Source organism: Siphateles boraxobius, unplaced genomic scaffold, assembly GCF_051911475.1.
Source record: "Siphateles boraxobius isolate OS27281-9 unplaced genomic scaffold, OSU_SipBor_1 41, whole genome shotgun sequence".
Classification (NCBI taxonomy): domain Eukaryota; kingdom Metazoa; phylum Chordata; class Actinopteri; order Cypriniformes; family Leuciscidae; genus Siphateles; species Siphateles boraxobius.
Window position 1 is genome coordinate 24,288,780 of NW_027509042.1, and position 20,136 is coordinate 24,308,915.

Below are 20,136 nucleotides of genomic sequence, written 5' to 3' on the forward strand. Positions count from 1 at the left end.
GTGACTGTGTGACACTTGCCAGTGCCCTCTAATGACATTTAACGTTATGTTGCTAATATGTTCACAAGCTTCACAAGTTGCAAATAACTCAGTGTTTCCCCTACCATTGTTTTGTAATAGTACTATACCCCGCAATAATACTATTTAAATACGAATCCTACGTGTTCTTTGTTAATGAATGGTGCAGTCAACTAGGGGTGTGCCATATCATACCGTCCACGATAATACCGGTATACATTTTTACATGATAAAAAAGTGTCATATCGCGATATCAATGATATAGCGACGCGATGACGTATGGCGCATTTACGTTCCCTAGCACGCACAACAACAGCACCTGTGTGAGCGCGAGAGCAGCCTGTCAGCCTCCGATGACGATTCAGCAATTTCACAAACAGCTTGAGTGTTCAGCGGGGCTGCCGACGCGCGTCTTCTCTCGCGCGCGTTTAGGAGTCGGGACATGACTGAATGGTCTCTTGCACAATCAGGCCATCAGTGCATCGTAACTAAAGTTTATAATTTTCAAGTCTTCTTAATTCTTATCAGTTTAAACATTCAAGCGGTTTTAAACTATCCAGTAAGCTACTCGCGCACTCTCTGAGAAAGTTGCACTGCGTGCATACATAGAGTAGCCTACAGCTCGCGAGAAACTAAAGTTATTTTTCGCGGATTATATTGCTTTAATGGGGGGAAAACGCAAAATTGTGTAAAACTTCCGGTCATGGTAAGTATACTCATAAACACAGTCGGTTATGTATAAAACGCATGTGACAGTGTGACCGACAGTATAATGGAAACAGCAATGGATCCGTGCACTAGCTGTAAAAGTGACAGCAGCCATAGGCTATGCGTCTGTCATTAATGTTGTCGTCAAAACAACAAAAGATAGCTTTAATTGTAATGAATGAGAATTATTAGCCTATGTATTTAATTTAATCAGGAAACAGAATTAAAAGACTATCTGTTATTTTACATTTGATTACTTTATTATGTTTCTGTAGCATTTCTGAATACTGGTGTTAGACCTACACACATTTAACATTTAATTCAAAGATTGGTAATTTTGTTGTTAAGAGTTTACACAACACAAGGAAGCTTGATTTCACATTGTAAAAACGCAATGAGTGAGCAAACATTTAGGCGAGACAAACAGAATAAGAAAATTTTCAACAACAACAACAAAAAAATGTCTATATCGTCATAAATATCATTATCGCAAATATTCTTGAAATATCGTGATAGAATTTTGAGGCTATATCGCCCACCCCTACAGTCAGCGCGCAGTTTCATTTAGCACACACAGCTGAAGCACGTGCGAGCTGTTTATTTGCCTATATGAGGATACGACTGCATGAACTTCCTCGAGACGCGCTTGATTCCTGCCGGTTCCATAGTGAGAGCGGCGCGGCCAGAGAAATTTTGGGCGCTGCGGCATATTACATATTATAAATAGTTTTTCAGCTTGAGAAATACAATGTGTGGCGGGAGACATCAATGCGTGACTCTTGAGAGCTCTGCAACTACTTTAGATGTTACTTTGATCCCGCCCGCAAATATACTTTTTTTCTGTAACTCCAAATAGTTTCAAGTTAGCCTACATGTCGGCACCATACACTTCAGCATAAATGCTCCTGATTAATTATTTGTTATTAAAGCATTAACACACAAACACACAAACCACACTGTTATAACATAAAAGCAAGGGTGCGTGCATGGTATGACTGAATGCGCGCAAAGTGTGCGCTTTGTAATTCCTCCCCCTTAATAATTCCTAAAAAGTTGCTTTACTGCAACAGATAAATAAAAATGTATTAGTTTTTATGTTTTCTTCATAGATATTTCTAGTTTGCGGGAGTCCCGCGAATCGTTTTATTCTCCCGCAAGCACAGAGTGAGTGCATTACCGCCCGCACCAGGAACTCTGTGTAATCCGAATGGCCGTAAACATGGGCAGTCAATGCACAACAAAGGTTTGTGAATTTCACAAACGGTTCCCTATCAAGGCTACGGAACTTCGACATTACGAATGTCGTATATGGGAACTCCTCTCATCCTTCACTTCCGCTGAAATCTTATAGGTTAACGCCAGCAGAGCTGGCAAATTGACGCGAATATGCAAATACTGACACCTCGTAGCCGTATAAAGCAAGTGTAGCGTCAATTCCCTTCAGAATCTCTCTCTTCACGCTCAAATCGTGTGCTAGAAAGCTGATACTACTCTACAAAATTGGATTATTCGCTGTCGTTGAAGGTGCGCCGGAGATACCTGAACTGTCTCCTGCATCCGATGGCGACAGCTTGCAACCTGTGCTCGGGCCCCATAGTGCCCCCCGACATGCACCTGTTTTGTGTTGCGTGCATGGGGCTGGCCCATGCTGAGTCAGCCCTCAGGGAAGGAGGGTCCTGTGACTTCTGTGCGGACATGTCCCTCCGAGCCCTCAAGGCCAGGCGGGACGAAGCTTGTGCTGCTGCGGGGATTGGGCCCCACCTCAGAGCAAACTGGATACGTGGTTCCTCCAATCGAGCCGCCGTCAGGCCGCTTCGAAAAGGGGAACACCGTTCTTTCCTGACGTGCATGAGCACGTGGTGAAGTCGTGGGCGGCCCCGCAATCGGCGCGCACCCTCACTTCAACCCAGGCCATGTTTGCACCCGAGGACGAGGCGGGGGGCCATGGCTACCTCCGCATCCCCCCTGTTGAGGAGACCGTCGCCGCACATCTCTGCCCATCGGCTCCCACCCTGGGCTCGGACCGCAGCCTGCCGTCCCGAGCTTGAAGGTTTACGGCTCACCAGGCTAACAAGGCCTACGGCGCCGTGGGGGAGGCGGTTTCTGCACTACACGCCATGGCTGTTCTTCATGTGCTACAGGCCAAGCAGTTGAAGTCTCTGGATGGTGCCGCCTCTGTCGACGCTGACGCCATCCGGGATCTCCGTTCGGCCACGGACCTCGCGCTCCTGGCCAAGAAGTGCTTGGCCCAGGCAATTGGCCGTTCGATGGGGTATCTGGTGGTCCTCCACAGACACCTGTGCCTCACCCTGTCGGACGTGCAGGAGGCTGACACTGTTAAATGCACCAATCTCCCCTGCAGGCCTGTTCGGAGACGCCGTGGAGAAGGTAACCGAGCGGTACTCCGAGACACAGAAGAAGGCGAAGGCGATGAGCCACTTGATTCCTCGGAGGGCGCCGATGCCGCCGCAGCCCCGCTCTCGCTCTTCTTCTGCCTCGGGTCGTCAACCCCAAGCTGCGGCCAGGCATCAGTCAGCACCCCGCCGGGGACCGGATGCCCGTAAGGGCCGAAGCGGACAGTGGCATGGAGCCGGAAACAAGAGGCCGGCTCAGAGTAGCCCGCGCAGGAAGACCACCGCGTCCCCGGCGAGACCCAAGCAGTCGTCGTGACCGCTCGGGCAAGAGGAGAGAAGAGCGCCAGGATGGCCCCGCTTCCAAGCGACGCGCTCGAGAGCACGTGGTCCCTCAGCGTTCTGCGAGCGACACGTGCAGTTATGTTGTGAATGTTGTATGTTGTTCAAAAATTAAGCAAATTACTTCTTCACAAACAGAGCTTTTTTTCTCCTCTGGCACCACACACTGTGTTACCCGCCCTGCCTTCGAGCAGCGCAGAGTCACGGTCATTAACTATAAAGGCACCTCGCGGGAAGCGGTTTAGTTCGGCCCACACTCAGTCATTCCCTGACAGCGTGGGAAGCTATTCCGGGCATTTCGTCGTGGGTGTTGAATGTAATTCGGCACGGGTACATACTTCAGTTCAAACGCAGGCCACCTCGCTTTCGCGGCGTAATTCAGTCATTAACTTTGCCCTAAAGTGCTCACGTACTGAGGCAGGAAGTGTGCAGCCTGCTCGAGAAAGAAGCGATAGAACCGGTTCCCCCGAGCGAGCGGGAGAGCGGGTTCTACAGCCGCTACTTCATAGTGCCGAAGAAAGGAGGGGGTCTCCGCCCTATACTGGATCTGAGACCCGTCAACAGAGTGCTTCACAAGCGCGCCTTCAGGATGACTACTCTGAAGCAAATCCTGGCGCAAATTCGCCCCGGGGATTGGTTCGCTTCGGTGGATTTAAAGGATGCTCACTTTCATATCCAGATAGTAAAGCGTCACAGGCGATTCCTGAGGTTTGCGTTCGAGAATTCGGTGTACCAATACACGGTGCTCCCGTTTGGGCAAGCCCTCGCTCCTCAAACATTTTCAAAATGCATAGACGCGGCACTTTCACCCTTCAGATCGAGCGGGATGCGCGTTTTGAATTATCTGGATGACTGGCTGGTTCTCGCGCAGTCAAAAGAAACGCTGGTCAGCCATGTGGAAGTCCTCCTTCGTCACTTGGAGACGCTCGGTTTGAGGGCGAACTTCCAGAAAAGTGTGCTCACACCGAGGCAGACTTCCACTTTCCTGGGAGTATGCTTGGATTGGTGAGAATGAGAGCGCGCCTCTCCCCTGACTCGGGGTGCAACGGAAAAACTCAGGGTTCCGATCGTTTCTCGGATCAGAGTCACGGATCGGATCATTTTTCGGATCAGCAAAAAAAAAAAAGGCCTCATGTCTGCACCTATAAACACAAATGATAGCTAGGCCTGTCACGATAACACATTTTGCTGGACTATAAATTGTCCAAGAAATTATTGCGCTAAACTATAATATTGATGATAAACGATAATATTGTCGTTCTGAGACCATTTTCATCTAAAATAATGATAATGGCATAATAATGCAGGTACACCTTTTCAAAGATCAATAAACTTTTATTTCTAAAGACTATTTAACACTGAAAACATTTTAAATATATGAACAAAACAACCAAAAACCAAAGCAATGGACTCTCATTCTCTGTTAACAAAAAATGCACTTACCAATGTGTTCACACTGAGAATCATATGCATCATGTAGGCTACTGTGTGAGCATGCGTCTCATATGAGTGTGTGCGCGGAGTTTGTGTGTACTCGTGTCTCATTGAGTTTGTGCGCGAGTTTGTGTGTGTGTGTGTGTGCTCGCGTCTCATATGAGTAGGTGCGTGGAGTTTGTGTGTGCGCGCGCGCGTCTCATATGAGTAGGTGCGTGGACTTTGTGTGTGTGCGCGCGTGTCTCATATGAGTATGTGCATGGAGAGTTTGTTTGTGCGCGCATCTCGTGTGTGTAGAGTTTGCGTGTAACGTTATGTGCGAGAGCGACTTTAGGTGTGTCTTTGTGCAATTCATATGCATTTGTTTGAGCATTCAGCAGTATACATGTATGTTTGACTACTTAATATATGTGTATGCAAGTGTTTTATGTGTGCGTGAATGAAGTTTGATTTTTTTTAAGCCCTAGACTGCGCCTCATATGAGGGAGAGAGAGCGCGCACGCGAGAGAGAGAGGGACGAGCGAGAGCCTGGTAGTGCTGCGCGAATGTTTTCTCTCCTGTCAGTGAAACATCGGGGCGATGTCGCTTCAAATGCGTGGCCATGCTGCCACAGTGCCTACACACGGTTTTATCCACTAACCTCTTTCCTTCATCATTATATTTGACAGGGAAGCCAAAATGCTCCCATACAGGGGACGCGGGGCGTTCAAGCTCCTCTATTCCTCCGCTCGCCATGACCACGCTGCGTGTGGACTGAACATGCCGCATGCGCACAACTTTTTTTTTTTTTTCATAAATCAATCCGCGGATCACTTGTGTGCCGAACCTAAGATATAGATCCGAACGGATCACGGATCAATGATGATCCGTTGCACCACTACCCCCGAGCGAGCGGAGGCTCTGAGCTCTTCTCTCGGTCTCTTCAGACCTGGCAAGCTCGTCTAGGGCTGGGCGATTTTCCCCCCCAAAAAAATCTGCGATTTTTTTTATAAAAAACTCGATTTACGATTTTCGATTCGATTTCCCCCCCCCCCCCCCCCTTCCATTTAAAACAAAATAACTGCAAACTGTAAATATATTTTGAAAATATATATTTATTGTATTTAATTAGTGCATCAACATAAACAAAATTGCACTGTCACTGTGCAACAAAGATTGTGCAAGATCCAAATTATTTGTAGCGTATTTGGATTGAGCTAATAAAACAACAAAAAATCATAATGATTTATTGTATTTAATTAAAGTGCATCAACATGAACAACATTGCACTGTCACTGTTCAGTGTGCAACAAAGATTGTGCAACATCCAAATTATTTGTAATGTATTTGGATTGAGCTAATAAAACAACAAAAAATCATGAGGTAACTCTTAATGGAATTGAACATGTACAGTTGAACAGTAACACCACTCTCCATAAAAAATGCATTTTAAACATGCATTTTAAACAACATAAAATGCATTTTAATTGCATTTTAAACATTCTTTGCGAGGAAAATTAGCCTATCAACTACAGCAGGCTTGAGGCAAGCTCGGTTACAGGTGACAATACCCCCACCCACACTAAAGACCCTCTCCGATGGGGCGCTAGTTGCTGGAATGGCCAGGTATTTTTTTGCCAGATGACTGAGTCTTGTGAAGTTGGGCTGATGCTGCTTCCACCACTCAAGTGGGTTAGTGTCAGGATCCACCTCAGGACCCAGTAAGTAGGAGGTGAGCTCTGCTTCTTTTTTCTCCTTTGTTGACTGGTGGGACAGTGATGCAGCAGGTGCTGCTTTCTTGAAGAAGGCAGCTAAAGTTTTCTTCTTAGGTGGGCTCTCTTCTTGACACATTTGTACAGTAGGACCTTCTTCCTCTGAGCAGAGGTCAGAAAGCTCAGTGACCGCTCTTTTCTTAACAATGTCCAACTTGTCCAGGGTAATGTAGGTGGTACGGAACCGTGGATCCATTAGAGAAGCCATGTCCAGGAGCTCGTCATTCTCAGGGTCACTGTATTTCTGTTCAAGGTAGCACATAATGTTTCTTTTTATTGTAGCGGTGAGATCTACATCTTTCTCTCCTCGCTGAAGGAGACTTGTTTTGAACAGATGCAGCACAGGTTTAATGTATGAAACGCTTACATAAGATTCTCCGGACAACGCGTCAGTAAAGTCCTGAAGGGGTTTGATCGCTTTATTTGTGGCATCTAAAACCTCCAGATCTTGCCATGTAGGAACAAGATGGCGGGTCTTTTTATCAGCACCCAGAACACGGACGATGGCTCTCTCTTGTTCGAGAAGACGATCAATCATTTTTTGGCGCGAACCCCATCTTGTCAGTGACTCGGTTACCAGTTGATGAGGAGGAAGACCCAGCTCTGCCTGAACCTCTGCCATGTCCCGTCTTTTTTTCCAACTGTATGAAAAAGCAGAAACTGCCTTTTTACACACTCCAATGGCACGGTCAATCCGTTCATCTTTCACACCATTCACTATAATAAAAAAAAACAAAAAAACAAAAACAATATTTAGTTTTAGTAAGTGTACATTTTTTAAACATTCCCTACACACACAGCTAAGGTACAAAATACAAATTATTTGTATCTTTATTTTAGAAATGTATTTTTCCCCATATTTATTGTAACACCATACTTATACCATATAGTCTTAAATGGTAATAGATAAATCAGTGTAGTACTAGTAGTATTGACCAAAAAACTACCTTTTAAAATAGTCAGGGGAAATGCATATAACAATGTTGAGTTGAAAAAATATAAACTTATTTTCACACAAACTTACCGACAGCATTGTGCAGTCGATGTCCAAAGCACTTGAGGTTTGGCCAATTATTGTCCTTCATAGCCCTGATTACATTGGAGCCACTGTCGGTCGTCATACAGGAAAGGCGCTCCTCTGAAAGGCCCCAGGAGTTCAGAGCATCCTTTAACTCTTGTGCAATAGTTTGGCCCGTATGGTCCTGAGGGAAATATGACGTTTGGAGACAGACGCTTCGCATCTCCCAGCTCTCGCTGACATAATGAACCGTAAGACACATGTAAGGCTGCATGGTTCGGCTCGACCACAGGTCAGTAGTGGCAGCGTAAAAGTCAATTCCCTTCAACTCGCTTATTATCTTTTGCCGAGTGTTGTTATACAGCTGAGGAAGAGCAACATCAGAGAAATACTTGCGGCTGGGTACTGTATATCGAGCGTCCAAAACTTTCAGCAAGTTGTTAAACCCTCTCTTCTCAACAGAGTAAACTGGCAGCATATCCGTAGCTATGTAGAGGGTAATTGCCTCCGTTATGGCTTTCCACCTTGCCCCGCTCTTCTCATATGGTACACTGCTTGAAAAGCTTTGTTGAAGAGTTGTTTGCTTTGCTAACGGGGTGCTAGCGCTAACGCCACTAGAGTCGTTTTCTGATCGAAGGCGGCGACACTTCTCCCACTCAGCCGCATGTTTTCGCTTTAAATGCTGAAACAGATTTGTCGTACTGCTACCAGCAACAACAACAGCCTTTAGACAAAGTTTGCATCGAGGTATTTTCTGTTCCTCATCAGATTCTGTAAATCCATACCAACTCCACACTACTGACGTCGATGAGCATTTCTTCGGAAGGAGCTGCTCTCTTTCTGCCATGTTGTTGTTTGTATATGAATACGCTGCCGTCGGGGGAGTGGCAGAGGGTTGCGCCGTAGGGAGCGTGCTACGGAAACTCTGAAGGAAGATTTGGCGAATGCAAAATGTATATGCTATACTGATGAGGGAGAGAAAAAAAATCTAAAAAATCGATTTTTTTGAAAATGTGAATCGATTTGACCTACCAACTCGATTTTTATTTCAAATCGATTTTTTTCCCAGCCCTAAGCTCGTCCCACTGAAGGAATTTCAGAGGCTATTGGGACGGATGGCAGCGGCTTCTTCAGTGTGTCATCTGGGGCTGCTGCATATAAGACCGCTTCAACACTGGCTGAAAACGCGCGTTCCCCCGAGTGCGTGGTATTCCGGCCACAAGCGCATTATGGTCACCCGTGGATGCGCCTGCACCATGGGCCCATGGAAGAACCCAGATCTCTTCAATTCAGGCGTCCCTATGGGTTTAGTGACGCGGCGCGTGGAGATCCTGACGGATGCTTCGTCCACCGGATGGGGAGCGATCTGCTTGGGCAAGCCCGCCTCGGGTCGGTGGTCAGAGAGGCAGATGGAGTGGCACATAAATAGCTTGAAGCTAGAAGCGGTCTCTCTAGCTCTCTTCAAGCAGGCAGAATCCCTTCTGCTGTGGGCGGACCGGTTTTTCCTCTCGGTGAGAGCGGCGCACATCCCCGGTGTTCTAAATCGCGGGGCGGATATGCTCTCGAGGAGCGGGATTCCTCAAGGGGAATGGAGGCTTCACCCCGGGATGGTTCAGCTGATATGGAATCGTTTCGGCAGGGCGGAGGTCGACCTCTTTGCGACGAGCGAGAACACGCATTGTCAGATGTTCTTTTCGCTGTCCCGTTCCCCTCAGGAGATGGACGCGCTAACTGCGTGGTGGCCGAAAGGATGTCTCTATGCTTTTCCTCCGGTGAAAATCTTGCCCATGGTGTTGTGAAAAATCAGGGAGGAGAAGGCGTTGGTGACTCTGGTAGCCCCGAACTGGCCGAATCAGCCTTGGTTCGCGGATTTGGTGGAGTTACTGGCAGGGCAGCCATGGGAGATTCCGCTCAGGAAGGACCTGCTGTCTCAGGCGAGCGGAACGATCTGGCATCACAGCCCCGGACTGTGGAGCCTTCATGTGTGGCCGCTGCAGGGTCGCTGAGCGGGCGGGATGCGCTACACTCGCGAGTTTTGAATTGCAAAATGAATCTCAAAATGGTGTCAGGATGACGGTATAGACCCAACGAACTGCTCTGTGTCGGTTATTCTGCGCGTTCTTCAGCACAGGATGGATGAAGGGAGCCTTCCATCCACTCTAAAGGTATATGTGGCCGCTATTGCAACGTTTCACCCCCATGTTGACGGACAGTCTATCGGCAGACATGCGTCGGTGACACAGTTCCTCAATGGAGCTAGGAGATTACGCCCTGCACGGCCGCCTTCGGTGCCGCCGTGGGATTTAGCTTTGGTCTTGGAGGCATTGTCACGACCGCCTTTTGAGCCCTATTCGCTTCTATTGCCATTAAGGAGCTTTCGGTTAAAACGGCGCTGCTTCTCGCTCTCGCTTCGGCGAAGCGGGTTGGGGATTTACAGGCTTTCTCTGTAAGTGAAGATTGTATTCGCTTTGGGCCGGGAAACTGTAATGTAACTCTCAGACCGAGGCCGGGCTATGTCCCTAAGTCGCTCAATACCCCGTTCAGAGCGCAGATAGTTTCTCTGCCGGCACTGTCTGCTGAGCCATCAACCTCTCAGGGTTCGGATGCTCAGAGTGCTATTTGCCCAGTCAGAGCAATTCGGGAATACATTTCGCGCTCGGCTGTTTTTCGGGATTCGGACCAGCTGTTTGTGTGCTTTGGCGGGTGCAACAAGGGACGGGGAGTCTCTAAACAGAGGCTTGCTCACTGGATTGTGGACGCTATTGTTTTGGCTTATGACTGCCTGGGGCAGGAATGTCCCCTTAACGTCAAGGCTCATTCGACTAGGGCGGTGGCCTCCTCGTGGGCCTGGACTGAAGGGATGTCTATTCAGGATTTATGTCTTGCGGCTGGCTGGTCTTCTCAGAACACGTTTGCCAGGTTTTATAAGTTGGATTTGCCCTCTGTAGCGTCTCGAGTGCTTTCGGTGAGTTGATTGTGTACACAGCATTTAGAGCTGCTCTGCGCTTTGCTCATGAGTTGTTCTGTGCTTTTGTGTGTTTTAATCTGTTGCCACCGCTAGGCGTTGGCCTTCTCTTACTGTTGTTGTTGCCCTGTTGATCGTCAGTGCAAACTTTCCCCCGGTTATACTGCTCGGGATATGCAAATTCTGGCAGTGTTTTGTAAGCTTGTGATTGGTCCCTTTGGGCCTTTCAGAGGTTAGAGGTTCGCTATTGGCCAATCTCAGCCTATCGGAGGCTTGCATACTGGGAGGGCGGTCTTGGGTTTTTGGATCTGTGTCAGTGGTTTGTTTTGGCTGCCACGGCGGGATTCTATACTGTTCCCATAAGTAACCGGAAACGTTTTATTTCTTGTTAAAACAGCCAACTACACGCTCTTACCGGCATCACTGGACCGCATACGTACTAAAAAAAATCTACATAGAAATAACATTTCGTACAGTTAACATCTGCTACAGCCGTCTATGGGACCAACGCTACTTCCTTAGCAGCCATAGAGCAGCAAGGCACGCAGTAATGGCGGCGCTGCTTTACTTCCGTATTTCGCCGGATTTGTGTATAACAATGCGTTAACACACAGACATACAAAGAATTCACAACATTCTTATACAGTAGTGTTTTTGGCCAATATTTGGCATTTTTACAATTTCGGCATCGACCGATAAGTTTTCCTTTTTTGATTTGCCGATGTGTTGGAAGCGGGACTTTTATTTTAACGGCTCTCTGGACTTTTACTTTGACGGGCGGCGCTGAGGACACCAGCGCCTGAGAAGAGAACGGCAGCGTCTGATCACACAGAGACAGCGCTCACTCACATTCTCCGTCTTCATTACTGTACGTAGACACAACCTCTGACTTGAGCGGCAAAGAAACTCTGGACGCCCTGTCAAGGACGCTTGTCAAAAAGTACGGGGAAGCTTGTTGACACTTTGGCCACTCTGACGTAGCAGCATTCTATGTTCGAGAGAAGGAAAGTGTCACAACATGAAATGTAAACAGAAAAAACAAGCAATACATTGACACTAGAAACCATTTATAATGACAGCATTTTTATAACCGTTTTGGTCACATTTGGTCGGGGAAAAAAATAAAATAAATAATTATTATTATTATTATTACCGTGAGCAAATTAATTGCATTCCCGCTTATAACGAGCGTTCGTAAATATGTCCTATAAAAGTTGCGCTCATCCTCAAATGTGTATTACTGGATCATTATGGATCATCGCAAAGTTGTTGTGTTTGGTGCTGTTGTATTGTATTTGCGGAAAAGACGTCGGTTTCGGAGATTTTGGGTTCATGACACCCTCTAGGACTGTTATCTATATGCAAACAACGTCATATCATAAATGATAGGAAACCCAGGAACGGTGATGATTAGCTTCTCCTCCATTTTCTCGGAACTGTTTCGGTAGGACAGAAAGTTTACATCGTATGTTTCTCCCAGAATCAGCCACCGCGAAGGACGTCTATATTCCGATTGGTTGCTGCCGTTTTGCCGCTGCTTGCCGCTGAACCGCGTCATAGCTCATTACCATAAAGTTGAGCTACTTTCAACTTTCTGATTGATGCTCAAAACGCGACGCCGATGGATTTGACGCTCCTTGCAGCTGAGAGAAGCCAGCTTCCATTGAAAAATGAATGACTTCCAGTAGCTTTGGAAGCTCAAGTCGGCGGCGGTGTGAACGTACAGTTATACTTTGTTAGACAGAACTGGTAAACAAAGAAAGTAAATAGTATGCGAAAAAGTAAAGCGTTTGCTTTTAAATTATTTGTTACAGAAAAGGCAAACAATCAGGCTAAAATACTTTCTCATTTACGTCTTACTTCAGCAAATGCCCATTTACATCATTTAAACAAATCTCTGAATATCTAATAAATATTTAATTTCACAAACCTTGCAGATTTTATCGAATCCAGCTGTGATATCTTGTGAAGTGTGCATTTGTAGCCTGCATAAACGTGTTACTGCGAGTGACGGTCGGTTCGTGCGAAGTGTGGGAATGTGAACAGAAGATCAGCTTCACAGGAGACACGATAAAAAAACTTGAAATCCTTCAATTTTAAAATATGCTGTGCTATATCCAGTTGCCCACTGTGTCATATTCATATTGTCTTCACTCTCCTATATGTAAAATTAGCGTTACCTTGTCTTTTATTTGAAAAAATATGATTACCAGTGTCCATGAAATTACTAGATTACTGATGTTGTGTAGATTGACAACCCTGTTGGGTTTACTTCCTTTTTATTTACATATTCATATATTTGTAAACAATTTCTTTATTTGTGAAAAATAGTGTTATAGGATTGCAGATAAGTTGCCATCTAAAGTATAATCATGTTTATTTTAAAGATTTGTTTCCCAATTTATTTATAATTATTAAATATTGATTAATTAAAATACAAATAAAGTGTGTGTGTATATACAGGTCCTTCTCAAAAAATTAGCATATTGTGATAAAGTTCATTATTTTCCATAATGTAATGATAAAAATTAAACTTTCATATATTTTAGATTCATTGCACACCAACTGAACTATTTCAGGTCTTTTATTGTTTTAATACTGATGATTTTGGCATACAGCTCATGAAAACCCAAAATTCCTATCTCAAAAAATTAGCATATTTCATCCGATCAATAAAAGAAGTGTTTTTAATACAAAAAAAAAGTCAACCTTCAAATAATTATGTTCAGTGATGCACTCAATAGTCAATACTTGGTCGGGAATCCTTTTGCAGAAATGACTGCTTCAATGCGGCGTGGCATGGAGGCAATCAGCCTGTGGCACTGCTGAGGTGATATGGAGGCCCAGGATGCTTCGATAGCGGCCTTAAGCTCATCCAGAGTGTTGGGTCTTGCGTCTCTCAACTTTCTCTTCACAATATCCCACAGATGCTCTATGGGGTTCAGGTCAGGAGAGTTGGCAGGCCAATTGAGCACAGTAATACCATGGTCAGTAAACCATTTACCAGTGGTTTTGGCACTGTGAGCAGGTGCCAGGTCGTGCTGAAAAATGAAATCTTCATCTCCATAAAGCTTTTCAGCAGATGGAAGCATGAAGTGCTCCAACATCTCCTGATAGCTAGCTGCATTGACCCTGCCCTTGATAAAACACAGTGGACCAACACCAGCAGCTGACATGGCACCCCAGACCATCACTGACTGTGTGTACTTGACACTGGACTTCAAGCATTTTGGCATTTCCTTCTCCCCAGTCTTCCTCCAGACTCTGGCACCTTGATTTCCGAATGACATGCAAAACTGAGCAACAGTCCAGTGCTGCTTCTCTGTAGCCCAGGTCAGGCGCTTCTGCCGCTGTTTCTGGTTCAAAAGTGGCTTGACCTGGGGAATGCGGCACCTGTAGCCCATTTCCTGCACACGCCTGTGCACGGTGGCTCTGGATGTTTCTACTCCAGACTCAGTCCACTGCTTCCGCAGGTCCCCAAGGTCTGGAATCGGTCCTTCTCCACAATCTTCCTCAGGGTCCGGTCACCTCTTCTCGTTGTGCAGCGTTTTTTGCCACACTTTTCCTTCCCACAGACTTCCCACTGAGGTGCCTTGATACAGCACTCTGGGAACAGCCTATTTGTTCAGAAATTTCTTTCTGTGTCTTACCCTCTTGCTTGAGGGTGTCAATGATGGCCTTCTGGACAGCAGTCAGGTCGGCAGTCTTACCCATGATTGCGGTTTTGAGTAATGAAACAGGCTGGGAGTTTTTAAAAGCCTCAGGAATCTTTTGCAGGTGTTTAGAGTTAATTAGTTGATTCAGATGATTAGGTTATTAGCTTGTTTAGAGACCCTTTTCATGATATGCTAATTTTTTGAGACAGGAATTTTGGGTTTTCATGAGCTGTATGCCAAAATCATCAGTATTAAAACAATAAAAGACCTGAAATATTTCAGTTGGTGTGCAATGAATCTAAAATATATGAAAGTTTAATTTTTATCATTACATAATGGAAAATAATGAACTTTATCACAATATGCTAATTTTTTGAGAAGGACCTGTATATATATATATATATATATATATATATATATATATTGCTCTCTAAGATATCGGCATCGGCCATCAAAAAAACAACAACACCCGACCACTAGTATATGATTCCAATCATATTTCAAGCAATTCAAAACCATCATGGCTAAGTGTCTCAGCTGCAGGACATAATCTATTATTTATCTGCTTTAATATATCCGTCTAATTGTCTTATCGATGCAACAACAAATTTGAAAATGAACATCGCCGATATGGGGGCTGATTTATTATGCATTGATATTAATATTTTAGACTTACTGTAGTGAATCAGGATAAGGCGAAATATGAATTTCAAAATGGATTTTGTAATGTACTCGCTTAATTTGTTTTTATTCAGTGAATCTTCTCTAGTGCAGCTTTACAATCTGACACAGACTATTAATAAGATGTTTCCAGTTTTATTGTATTCAAGTTTTTTTGTTTTTTTTGTGCAAATTTACAAAACAGTAACACATACAGGGTAAGAAGTCAGTGACACATTTATACAATACAGAAGAGAGAAGAGAGAAAAAGCACAAAAACAAAACAAAAACAACGAAATACAAAGCAGCCCAACACAGTCATCGACAAAGTGGTGTATGTAGCCACACAAGATCCTTTCTGTGACGCAAGTATAGATAGTGGCATTCCGGTAGTATCAGTATATTGAAGGTAATAAACATCCCAACAATCACAACAACAACAACAACAATATATTAATATTAGTGGTGATAGTATCAATGATAACATTCACAATGATATTCATGACATATATTCATGACAACAATAGTAGCATTAGCTCTAGCAATCTGCAACAATAGTAACAATAGTACTAATAACAATATAAATATTTATTTTAAAAAAGAGTCAGTCAATAATATCACCGTACATTTGCTCTAAACTCTAGGTCAGGGGGTTGATCCACAACTGCCAGTGAGCACAACCAACAGTGCCAACAACCAAAGGGAAGAGTAATAATTCTATAATAATAATAATAATACCAATATCATCATCCCTACTATCAGCATCTTTAATAAAAATAAGTAGTAATGGTAATAATATGCAGATTTTAAATAAAATAAAAGTAAAGTTTATTGAACATTATACATATATGTATAAGTATATATGCATCTACACACACATACACAAACACATATATAAAAAAATACATATACATACACATATACATACATGCATATAAAGGACATTCATACTGAATAATTGTAGTACTGTACGGTAAAACGGAAAAAGATTATTCATTATTATGTGGTTGGGAGACTGCGTTGGTTCGGTTCCAGGTCACTGATTTATATGAAGATGATGCAGGAATGGTTTTCAAATGTCAAGAAATACAGTGCTCATTCAGTAAATGCACAGCTAAACAGATGTGTTTTGATTCTGGATCTGAATGTGACTACTGTAGGAGCACATCTGATCTCTTCTGGAACCTGGTTCCAGCTGTGGCTGGCATAATAGCTAAAAGCGGACTCGCCATGCTTAGAGTGAACCCTTGGTATTTCAAGCTGATGTGATCCTAGTGATCTGAGTGATATGTTTATATTCAGTGAGCATATCTGCAATGTATTGAGGTACCAGTAATAATACTTTATTAGAATATTAGTCCAGTGATTGATATTTATACAGTTTTTGGACTTTTGCAAAATTACTTTCTTGGCGAAAGTTAGAGAAATGAGGAGTGGGTTTTTGTATTTGATTGGGAGATTATCAACTTCCATGCCGTTATTAAGTAAACAGAGTGATGGAGGGATTCCACAAACCATGATAACGGAGAGTTTTGTGGTCACTGAAAATAGTCGTCTGTGCTCCCCAGTGTGCACTGTGAACAAATGTCTGTGTCCCTCAAGCCCATTATAAACATCTTTTTTTCGGTGATGTGAATCCTGTGAATAATCTTGAACTGAATGAGCTAGGGGTTGGTATTAATAGTCATTGAAAATGTGTTGTTACAGATTTCCTTCCAGAGTATATTGTATTCAAGTTAACTGTCAATGTCCAGGTAGCAGGACAATTGGCACCCTTTTTTATATTCCCGCATCTTATATTTAACTAATCATAATAAATTAGGTATCACATTGTGTTACCATGGAAACAGTAAAAAAAATGTATCTCCTTTTTTGTGATATCACCTTAAAATTTAAAACATAACTGGTTAGACATGTATTTGATTTTATACCAATTTTAGAGTTCAAATTATTTTCTAAAATATTTTTTTGTATAAAATAAAAATATTAAGTTCTATACAATTGCTTTACAGTAAACTTAAACTTCTTTAACTTTTGTACACTTTAATTTTTTAAGTGCTTTTTCTGCAATAATCTCCTGAGTGTCTTTAAAAAAGACCGACCTCAGGCCTATATTCCAAAGCATTCATGAATTACAACCATTTAATTGCAATCATTGATCTATGCTCCAAAGGGGGGAGACAGTTAACAGGTTAATACATTATTATTTCATCACTTCATTTATCTCAATTAAACTTCGTCTTTATATTTCCCCATCTCTTGCAGTGCCAGACTCTGTTAAACCCAATCCCAGCATCCCTTCAAGTCTTATTCTGACCCTGAACCTGCCTGTACCCTCTGCCTCCACCACCAGCAATGGCAAGCGTAACCCTAGTAATGCCCTACAACAGCAGTTACCTCCATTGCAGCAGTCCAGTCCCCGATATGTGCACAAAGAGGTTCCTCCACGCTTCCGACAGCAGGAGCAGAGGCAGCTATTGAAGAGGGGTCAACCTTTACCTACAGCCGCTCTGACCCCGACCTCTCCTTGCACTCAGACCGGAGTCATCTCCCCTCCTGGGACGCCCACCAGCAAACGGCAAACGGGTGAGAATAATGTTTTGTTTTTGATGGAGAGACTAAGATATTTATTTTGACAGGCTTTTCACTTGACCAATATCAGGTACGATTAGAGATACATTGTGGTGTTTTTTTGACATTGGTTGTCTTACTAGATTGAAATTTCCTTCCTCCTCATGGCCCAGCTGGAATGTAGAAGTCCACGGGGACTATGATTTAAATGGCAGTGGGTTGTGTCTCCCACCCTGCTATGCCTTAACAAAGCCTGGTATTGACCTCTTAAGTGTCATTCTTTGCCTGAGGTCATGGGAGCGGCAAGGTTGTGGGACTCTGTCTCTAGTGTTTTTTTTTCAATTATTGTTTACTGACCCCCTCCTCTACACCCCTCTGGTTGATGCTTGAGAGTGTTTGCGATTCACTCCAATCTGGTTTAACGGCAGGTGGAAGAGCAGTGCTTGAGCAGAAGGGACTCGGCATCCCTGGGAACGTGCTCACCAGCTGTTTCATAGCTCCTAATAGCTTTGTCAAATCGTGGATCATTATTGTCTTCACTGATGCATATACATTTGATTTTCTGCTTATAAATATTTTAAATACGTGTTTCTGGGATTCAAATGCCTTTAAAAATGTAGTTTAAGCAGAGAACAAGGTTTATTTGTTTTAAATTGGTATTTGTAAATATAAAAACTGATTTAAAGGTGCTCAAAGCGATGTCACGCGTTTTTTAGGCCAAAACATTTTTTGTCACATACAACAAACATCTCCTCACTATCCGCTAGCTGCCTGTCCCCCGGACACACTGTAAAAAAACACGGTCTCTGCAGACACCCCAGGCTTCACAAATGGCAACAAAAACAAACTGGGCTTACCTGCACCACGAAACATAACAAACTGTTCCAGCCAATAACCGATAAGAAGGGTTTGGGGGGTTAGTGCGCGGATGAGGAGGAGGGAGTGTCTAGCTAGCCTTTGTTTTGTTTGACAATACTTTAAACGTCAACAAGAAGTGATGAGCACCTTTAATATTGGGTTGTGCAAAACTGCTTATTTTCATAATTGACCTCTTAAATGGTTTTACTCTAATAACTAGAAATTAGTCTGTATGGTTTCGGCTTTACCTTACTCTGATCGGACACATTGCTTTGGAGCATTTTCAAGCAAATATCTTGCAACAGGTTCTTAATTTTTTTATTTTTCACATGTCATCTTAATCCAGCAATGCCACCTTCCTGTACCTTAAACAGTGGAGCATAGTGCTAGCAATGCAAAGATTTTGGGTTAGATTCCTAGGGAAGGTAGCTATAAAGGCAAGGACATCCTGAAATTGATGCTAAAGTTATGTTACAGATTTGATCTCATACATGTAGGGCTGCAACAACTAATCGATAAAATCGATTATAATCGATTATGAAAATCGTTGTCAACGAATGTCATTATCGATTAGTTGGTCTGCTTACGTCACGGGGAGCGTTTACTGGTACGCACACACACGCAAGGTCTCTCTCCCTCAGGGGCTCTGCCGAGCGCGCGCGCTACACGGTTTGGAGCAGTCTCTTCTGTCTCGCATGCGCGCTCTTGCTTGCGCGCTCTAGATTTCGGGAGTTTGAACTAATTCGCGGGCATCAGGGAGCCGCAATCAATATGCGGGAGACTCCCGGGACTTCCGGGATCTTGGGATGTCTGTATTTTGTCTCGAGCATCAGGTTGCGCAATCAGTTCGCTCGCAACGTAAGTGATGGATTAAAATAGCGCTACCGCAGAAATAGGTTAAATTAAAACGGTCTTTACAAAGAGAAGCACTAAATATAAAGGCAGTTAATAACAGCAGCAGTAAAATATTGTTTTTTAGTCACTGTACTCAGTGGTTTTCAGCGAATGCTTGTGCACTACTCAAGCCTGTTAGCTTGCTGGGTAACGTTACCTCCATTCCGTTCTCTTTTTATAGCATTTGTCTACTAAGTTTTAATTGTTTTTCAAACGCGATCTACTGCGGCTCTACGTTCACACAATTGTTTTCAGTCTTTCTATATTTATTTAATCAATTTATATATTATATTCTTTATCCTTATATTCCTTATATATAATTAATTTTAAATAAAAATTAAATTAATTATATATTTTAGATGTTTTTAGTTTGTTTTTAGTTCAGATATTCACATCTGAACAACATGTCTGTGTAAATTTGTTTTAACAAAAATTGTGTTAAAACATAATATGTTGGATATCATTTTTTTAACAATAATCATGTTTGTCAACTTGCCATCAGCAATTATCATTAAAAACAATGCAAATATTGATATTAGTAAAACTCAATGTGTGGCTTTTGCACTTTTTAAAGTACACTTTTACACATAAATACCCTGATTTACGGTTTTATTTAGTTATAATAAAAAAAATCTAATTTAATTTCTATCCGATTAATCGATTAATCGGAAAAATAATCGTCCGATTAATCGATTATCAAAATAATCGTTAGTTGCAGCCCTACATACATGTCAAAACTAGAGGTGGTCTCGTCTCACATGCTTCATCAGCACGGTGTCTCCCCAGCTGATACCTGTCTGGGTCGGTCTTTCAATGTTCTTCGGTCCTCTGTGTTCTTCTGTCTCCACCTCTCTCTGAGAGCACAGCGAACACAGTCTCTGCTCTCTCGGCTGCCATCTCTGCCTGTGCC

At 43.4% G+C, this 20,136-nt stretch overlaps 1 protein-coding gene across 2 annotated transcripts in view; it reads left to right on the forward strand.

Annotated features, from left to right (window-relative positions):
- The window catches only part of tnrc6c2 (trinucleotide repeat containing adaptor 6C2), a 117,560-nt gene that overhangs the window by 53,844 nt on the left and 43,580 nt on the right, over positions 1 to 20,136 (forward strand). The window contains exon 4 of one of the 2 annotated variants that reach the window (XM_077198991.1): positions 17,169 to 17,489. The exons of the other annotated variant lie outside the window; for it this stretch is intronic. Coding sequence (XP_077055106.1) covers positions 17,169 to 17,489 — 321 coding nt within the window. The remainder of the gene's footprint in view (positions 1 to 17,168; positions 17,490 to 20,136) is intronic. 2 annotated transcript variants of the gene reach the window in all.